This window comes from Arachis duranensis, chromosome 1 (assembly GCF_000817695.3).
Source record: "Arachis duranensis cultivar V14167 chromosome 1, aradu.V14167.gnm2.J7QH, whole genome shotgun sequence".
NCBI classification, from domain to species: Eukaryota; Viridiplantae; Streptophyta; class Magnoliopsida; order Fabales; family Fabaceae; genus Arachis; species Arachis duranensis.
This window is the reverse complement of record NC_029772.3, coordinates 97,463,921-97,472,681: the sequence shown is the minus strand read 5'-3', so window position 1 is coordinate 97,472,681 and position 8,761 is coordinate 97,463,921. Positions and strand designations below refer to the sequence as shown.

The window sequence follows — 8,761 nt, the reverse complement described above, 5'->3', positions numbered from 1 at the left end:
GTGACATAGATAAAGAAATTTATATGGAGCAACCAGAGGGTTTCGAGGTTAAAGGAAAGGAGCATCTTGTATGCAAGTTGAAGAAGAGCTTATATGGGTTGAAGCAAGTGCCAAGGCAGTGGTACACGAAGTTTGATTCCTTCATGGAAGGTCATGGGTATAGTAAGACTTCTTCTGATCATTGTGTATATGTTAAAAAATTCTCTGATGGTGATTTTATAATTCTCTTGCTTTATGTTGATGACATGTTGATTGTTGGTCATGACACTAAGAAGATTGAAAGTCTTAAGAAAGACTTGAACATATCCTTTGCTATGAAGGATTTGGGTCCTGCAAAGAAAATCCTTGGCATGAGTATCACTCGTGACAGGAAGAATGGGAAACTGTGGTTGTCACAGCAGAAGGACATTGAGAAGGTTTTAGAGAGGTTTAGCATGAGTAATTCCAAACCTATTAGTACTCCACTTGCTAGTCATTTCAAACTAAGTTTGCAGCAATGTCCTACAAGTGAGAAAGAGAAAGCGAAAATGAAGAAGATTCCATATGTATCTGCAGTTGGCAGTTTGATGTATGTTATGGTTTGCACCAGGCCGGATATTGCTCATGCAGTTGGAGTTGTTAGTCAGTTTCTCTCTAATCCTGGCAAGAAACACTGGCAAGCAGTGAAGTGGATTTATGGCTGGGGATCTTGATTCAAGGAAGTCTACTTCTGGTTATATGATGACTTTTGCAGGGGGAGCTGTGTCGTGGCAATCCCGACTTCAGAAATGTGTTGCTTTGTCTACTACAGAGGCAGAATACATTGCTGTTGTTGAAGCTTCTAAGGAACTCTTGTGGATGAAGAAATTTCTACAAGAGTTAGGTATCAATCAAGAGAAGTTTGTGTTATTTTGTGATAGTCAGAGTGCTATCCATCTCAGCAAGAATCCGACGTTTCATTCTAGATCGAAACATATAGAGGTGATGTATCATTGGATACGTCAAGCGCTTGAGATGAAGTCATATGCACTTGAGAAGATCCATACTGATGATAATGGTTCAGATATGATGACTAAGAATTTACCTGCAGTGAAGTTTGATTCCTACAAAGAGAAGGCGGGTTTGGTAGAGCAGCTTACCCCCACTTGAGTTGGTGAGGGGGAGATTTGTTGGTGGGTCTCCAACCTCAAGTGGAACCCACAACCTTTAAAAAAAAATAGAAAAACAAATAAATAAAAGAAAGTGGCATAAGCCACGGGAGGTGAGAGAGAGAAGATTCATTCCTTTGAATGAAGAAAGAAACACGAAGCAACGCCGAAGGGAAGAAGAAAATTGGGGAAAAGGGCAAGCCAACTTTGATCACATTGATTTGGTAAACTTGCTCCATTTCTTATGAAATTTTAGTATGTTATTCTTGGTGTAGAAATGAACATTAGGATATAACTTATTTGTTGTATTGCCTTCTCTGTTGCCTGATTTGAGATACCCACTTTTGTGGAGGGTTTATGTTGATTCCACCAGTTTTGGTGATGTATTTTGTTGATTGTTGAGATGCCCTAGTGTCACTAGAAAGACTGTTTGTGTACCATTATTCTGATCGTGGAAGTTTTTTTCTGGACTAGGTCCCATGGGTTTTTTGTCCCTCTTTTGGGAGTTTTCCCACGTTAAAATTCTGGTGTCTGATTATTTAATTTCTGCCATTATATTTGCTGTTTGGAGTATCTTTGGTGTTGCCCATTTAATTGCACAAGTTGTGAAAAAATTATTTTTAGTGCTTCCGCTGTTAGGTTCTTGTTTTTGAACCTTTATTGAGTTTTCCAAACACTATTAAAGTACAAATTGTCATGAGCTGTTTCCGATTAAAATCTGAAATAATGGGATCCTAGGAGCCAAAAGAAGTGGATTCCACTAGCGATGTGTAAAACCAGTAGCATATACAGCATGTAAATAAGTAAATAACTAAATATAATGCAGCACTTTGTTGGATCAATTTTATATTACCCAACACTGATCTGGGTCTGGGTCCCGCTCCATAAGTGACAAGAAATGCCAAGACCCAAAACATTGGTTATTTTGATATTCTGCATTATTTTCTTGTTCGTGAGCAGCAGATTTGTGCTAATTGGATGTAAAACCGTAAAGGGAGACTAATAATGGCTGTGGGTAACAAGTGTTAGTTGGAGAAAGTGAGCAAAACCGTGAAACATCATACACAGGATGTGCATATGGTATTTCTGACACCACACTGCTATTTGTGCATCCAACTATGAACTGCTGAAATGCCAGATGCAATCTTCTAGCTGGCACTGTAAAAACTAAAAAGGGTCTAAATTTAGGAAAAAATTTAGGAAAAAACTCAATTTTTTTTTCAAGTTTAGGTTGCCATCTTTCTAGAGAAGCTGAGACTCTTATGTAACAAGAAGTCCAAATATTTGGGTTTATAAGCTTTGATGAAAAGAACTGCAACTTTCCCTCTCACAATCAATGTTGGTTGGGTCGATTTAGTGTAATGTTAATTTTGTGTGTCTATAAATCCAGGATATGATACATGCCCTACCGAAAATTGGTCAGTAACTAGCACAAGAAATAAAATAATATGGGCAAACTAGTTTTTTAACGCACAATCTAATACCATTTTTTGGGTCATGATAATCAAATACTATTGGTTTGTTTTCTTAATATTTTGTTGTGGACGATGGACCGCTGTAAAGTTGGTTTATTATCTCCTCTATCTTGATCTTTGTCTAATGAAATGAAATACCTTGTGCTATAAAAGGACTTCCAATACAACACACTATCACCTCGAATTGCGAAAAAAGAAATTGAAAGGCACATCACAATAGCAATGTCATAAACATTCGTTTGAGTAAATTACTTATTTAATTGCTATTATAAAGATAATTTCGGAAAATTTAAGAGCAATAAAGTGCCGTCCAAAATTTCAATAAACTTTATTAGTTTAGAGAGTACAACGCATACCTATAAATCACTTTACCTAAAACAAGCCAGTAATCAACAACTCCCACTACAAAAGACTATTATATTGCTACAACCTTACTTTGACTGAGAACTAAAACTATTCAAATACATCACACTTTCAAAACTGAGGGGATCTTATTCTGCTAAACTAGAGTCAAAGCTTGCCATTCCAACTCCAACGAATTACCTGAATCTTAGAATGAATGATAATCTTATTTCAGGAAGGAACTTTGAACCTATACAACTAAATTGAATTACAACCAAGACAAATAATAATTTCTTGATGAACACTCATCGCAAGGCATTGACGAATGCCATCAACGAATCAACATCTCTTTTCTCCGAGGTATACTTTATTGGCCGAGATGAATACTTGGGGAAAAATAATATTGTAGGGAAGCTTCCTAACTGCAGTTCACGCTTTGCAAATGCTTTCTGGTCTCCATCTGCATTGAATTTTCCAACCTTCACCCCTGATCCTGATAATTTCTCTGCCAAATCAATATAAGACTCCTCCATAGCCTGTTGCAATTTGGTAGAAACATCCCGTTATACAATGAAAAGTTAAAGCCAAAGAAGCCAAAACAGAAATAATCTTCAGTAACAGTATTCAATATTCAATAAGAGGAATTCTTGATTACCTGGCAGAAGGGGCACCATGGCGCATAAAGCACAAGAAGCCACGGCTCTTTACGGATCTCCATTTTCACCAAATTCTCAATTCCAGTCCTGCTCAAGTTGATCACATTTGGGGTGTTGAAAATGTCAACAACAGTGGAAGTGTCATTTGCATTGGCAACTCCATTAAGCTGGGCAGCATCATCCTGTTTCAAATTTCCTTTGTGAAGACCACACTCTTTAGCCTTGGCATCCTCCCACCACCACCTCCCCTCCCTTTCATGCTGTCCGGGTAAAACCGCCCTTGTGCACGGCTCACAGCCAATGGAAATATACCCTTGTGAATGCAAGGAATTAACAGGCACATTCATGGTCCTAAGGAAGTTCCATATGTCATGCCCTTTGACATTTGCAACAGGGTTCCACTTTACAAGGCTGCCAATTCCACCATCCAATCCCTCGAAAACAGGATCAACCTGAACAACAGGTATTTCAGACCGAGTACCGGGTGACTGATCTTTTCTCTGCCCAGTTATCCATGCTTTAAGGCCCTTGAGAGCCCTCCTTAAGGGCCTCACCTTCCTCACTCTGCAGCACTCTTGATGCCCATCCTCATAGAATGAGAAGAGCCCCTTGCTTCTCACCAGGGCCTGAACCTCAACTGCGTCCGGGAACATGTACTCGATGTGGATTCCATAATGCTTCTCAACAGCATCAAATAATCTGTAAGTTTCTGGGTTGAGTCTGCCAGTGTCAAGACTGAACACCCTAAAGGGTCGACCCGTCAAATGCGCATACTCAATCAAAGCAACATCTTCAGCACCACTACAAGATCAAAGCCCCTCAATTAAAATCCTAGATAGCACCATTATATTTGAATACAAAACAATGCATTTCAAATTTACAACTTTCAGGAACAAGAACTTCAAAGTCCAACACAAATTAAGCTATATTCAATAACAAGACCATTCGAATAAATAATTTGTGGGAACAAAAAGTGCTTACCTGAAGGCAATAGCAATATCATTGCCAAATCTTTGGAGGGCTTTATCCATTATTTCAAGAGGAGAAGCATTATCAAGGTCGAATGCCAATCGTTCATAATCCTCCTCTTCTTTCACGGGGAAGCAAAAATTCAATGATAAACAACATAAGTGGGGAGCTGAAAACAAAAATTAATTTAGCATTTAGAAACAAGGGCGGGTACCGGAATCAACGATAGTTGCAGCGAGAGGGACAATAGAGTCATTGCGATTAGGTTCAGCGTTGAGGGGTTTCAGCAATCTCTGTTTTTGGGACAAATTAAGAACTCCATTGGGGCGTGGTTGAGGCCTCTCCAAAATCCTAATCGAACCGATTTGCGGAGCTGAATTTACAATTCAATTCAATTTAATTTGAAAAGAAAAAAACAAAGAAAAAAGACAGAAATTTAAATTGAGAGATTGGATTACCTTTGGAGTCAGCGCGTGGAAAGGAAGAAGTAGAAATGGCAGTGGAAGAAGAAGAAGCAGCAGCAGCAAGAGAGAGGGCCATTAGATTATAGATTAGAGATTAGAGAATGGAATGTAATGCAATGTAATTAGTGATATATCTTAATCTCTTATTCTGATCCAATTAGTTTCGTTTAATCGTTGGATTAGTTTTAATTTTGTGTTGTGTTGGGAAGTTCGTTAGCTGGTCTTTACCGTATTTATAAATGAATGGAAACAATGTTAGAAATGGGTGGCGGCCTTTCAGGTTCATTGAACCTGGACGCTTTTTTGGGAATTTTGCGCACGTGTCATGCACCCTCCATTGCGCTGCATGACTCATCCCTTCCGTCAGCTTCCGCAAGGATCTTCTTTTGTTTATTTATTCTGTGTTTGAAGTTTGATAGATACTCCATACTCCTATTTTAATATCTTAATATTATATTCTTAATAACTACTCTAGCAAAATCGATATTATTATTCAAGTGAATCACTTTCAAAAGGAAAATGATTACATTCTAAGTTGGATGGAAGGTCAAAGCAAAGTCTTCGGATGTTTCTTTCTTTCTTCCTTTGTAGAAAAGCTTCTTTCTATTGGATTATACGTGCAAGTTGCTTCGGCAATTCAAATTAATGTTGCGGACCCGGCCTTAATTAATTATTAACTACTGATTATATTAGTGTGGTGTGCTGAGTGCTGACATGAGTGCTTACCACTTACAAAACGCCAGAGTTTTTGGTCAACGGAATGAATTTCCTCAATTGGGCTGTATGCGGACTGTTGCTCAGCCCAGCTCATAAATCCTACCCACATCTATCAAATGGGCTTAAAATGTATAAAAGGTAGCCCAAACTAGAAACATCAGCAATGATTTATATTCTGAGACACTTCAGTCCAAACACAATGCAACAAATAAAAATTAAAAGGTGTATGCCATGGTGTCTGTATACACTTGCCTAACTTACTAAAAAGAGATAAATATTAATATTTAAATTAAAAAATATAAAAATAAATAATTTTTTAATATTTAAAACTTACTACAAAAAGCAACTTTGACAATTTCGACACCAAAATTAAAAGCATAGGAGAATTGGCCAAATTAAAAAGCAACAATATTCCCTGACGACTTGACCTACAATACAAAGGCAACTTTATTTTCCTTACACAAAGTCACCAATACACCAACCAGGGACGGACATAAGGGGGCGAGTGGCGGCCTCGGCCCCCCCAACTTTTTTTAAGAGTAATAAGTTATTATGTATAATTTAATTTTTTTTAAAAAATATTTAGTATTTAGTAATATTGTGAAAAATAACTTAGAAATAAAATAAAAGATGAATTTCTTGATAATTTTCTTTTAATTATATTGAAAAGAAAATTACTGAAAAATTTTACACAAATTCCATTATCGGTGAATTTTATGATATGAAGAATCGACCATTCCGTTAGTAAAAAGTATACACATTGTTCATACCCTGGCCCAATGATAAAGGCCCAGGTCCAATTAAAAGGCCTAATCTGAAGGATTAAGCCTAGCTAAGTACCGACCTCCACATAAGAAGTCGGTATCAACCACGTCTTGGTATAAAGAAGTCGGATGTGAGATTAGCTGGCAGATAAACACTCATTCAAATGAGTAACCGCCCCTGAAATCTCTCTAACCGCTTCGTAAAACCATATCTTAACCTCCCCAAGATAATAGGGACGGTTAACACCCTAAAGATATGGCACTACTCCAACGGTGGTTATTGGTTCACCACTATAAATACACTGACACCCCTCAGGTATCTCTAAGTCCAATACTCTCTAGACCTGCTCACACTCTTGCTAACTTAGGCATCGGAGTGTCTTTGCAGGTACCACCCCCCATTCACTCGCGATCACAAGTCGGACGGAGCCTCCCGAGTTGCAGACCCATCCGGAGTCCTCCTCCTTCGTGCACTTGGGCCGTCAAACGTCATCCATCTTATTAATCTCTGGTTACCCACCGTAACATTGGCGCCGTTGCCGGGGACCCGAGAGATCATCCATCGATGGCGGATAGATCCCACGAAGAAGGCCATGTGGAAACAGATTCTGAACAGGAGAATCTAGACATGGGGAATGACAATGAAGACATGGCCCAACACCAGAAAGATAACAACCAACACAGAGAGGGTACCTCCGGAGTGAAGAATCCGAAGGTAAATTCCTCAGATGGGCGTGAATCGGAAAAAGGCGGACCATCCCACGTAGCTGAATTAATGGGATTAGTCCATAGCCGCCTGGAACAATTGGAGCAAAAGCGGGAGAAACAGAAGGAAACTGAAAGGTACCTCAAAGAGGAGATGGAACGGCGAAAAGAGTTAGAAAGAAAACTCTTACAGCTAGAATCCTCCCTCAAGAACTCCCGCGACGAACAAGAAGATCACCTCTCGGGCGGAGAAGATCCTTTCAGCGAGGACATAATGAGAGCAAAAGTTCCGAGGAACTTTAAAAGCCCTGATATGGACCTCTATGATGGACCCACGGATCCAAAGCATCATCTAAGCAACTTCAAAAGTCGGATGTATCTGGCTGATGCCTCCGACGCTACGAGATGCAAGGCTTTCCCGACCACTTTATCGAAAGCAGCGATGAAGTGGTTCGATAGCCTTCCCCCGAGATCAATCACCAGCTTTGAGGACCTCTCAAGGAAGTTTTTGATGAGATTCTCGATCCAGAAAGACAAGGTAAAACATGCACCGAGCCTCCTGGGAGTAAAACAGGAGGTCGGAGAGTCTTTACGAGCCTATATGGAAAGGTTCAATAAGGCATGTTTGGAGATCCAAGACCTGCCCACAGAGGCAGTCATAATGGGGCTAGTCAATGGACTCAGAGAAGGCCCCTTCTCACAGTCCATATCCAAAAGGCACCCCGTTTCTCTAAGTGATGTACAAGAAAGGGCTGAAAAGTACATCAACATGGAAGAGAATGCAAAATTAAGAGACTTGAGTTGGCGACCTGGACCCCCTCCCTCATCTAAGGAGAGGGAAAGGAAAGTCAAGAAGAAGGAAGAACTCGGTCTCGAGAGGCCCAGAAAATATCACTCTTATACTCCTCTAAAAACTTCTATAGTGGATGTATACAGAGAGATTTGCCACACTGAAAGGCTGCCACCCCCTAGACCTATTAAAAATAAAAAAGGGGGAAGCCGCAACGATTATTGCGAGTACCATAAAATATATGGTCACACCACCAACGACAATAAGATATATGGTCACTCCACTAACGATTGCTACGACCTTAAGAATGTGATAGAAAAGCTGGCTAGAGAAGGTCGGCTTGATAGATATCTCATGGAAAGGTCGGACGGTCATGGAAAGATAAAGCGAGATGATATGGATAGAAGAGATCCACCACCACAGACCCCAGAGAGACATATCCATATGATCTCAGGAGGATTTGCGGGAGGCGGAATCACCAAATCTTCTCGCAAAAGACATCTCAAAAGAGTCTACCAAGTCGAGGAAGAGACACCCGACTTCCCCACTATCTCGTTCACAAAAGAAGATGGGTAAGGGATAATCCCCGGGCACGATGATCCCGTGGTGATAACTATGATCCTAGCCAATGCCCATCTCCACAGAACCCTAGTAGACCAAGGAAGCTCGGCGGACATCCTTTTCAAGCCCGCCTTCGACAAGCTAGGGTTAGATGACAAAGAGTTGAGAGCCTACCCCGACACCCTATATGG

At 40.0% G+C, this 8,761-nt stretch overlaps 1 protein-coding gene across 1 annotated transcript; it reads right to left on the bottom strand.

The window, feature by feature from the left end:
• Window positions 1-2,890: 2,890 nt before the first annotated feature.
• On the bottom strand, window positions 2,891-5,248 carry LOC107466613 (5'-adenylylsulfate reductase 3, chloroplastic). Its single transcript, XM_052253585.1, has 5 exons — window positions 5,028-5,248; window positions 4,784-4,942; window positions 4,582-4,687; window positions 3,600-4,401; window positions 2,891-3,480 (listed from the first exon to the last, which is right to left on the bottom strand). The coding sequence occupies exons 1-5, from the start codon at window positions 5,107-5,109 to the stop codon at window positions 3,250-3,252; spliced, it is 1,380 nt and encodes a 459-aa protein (XP_052109545.1). The 5' UTR covers window positions 5,110-5,248; the 3' UTR covers window positions 2,891-3,249.
• Window positions 5,249-8,761: the final 3,513 nt, after the last annotated feature.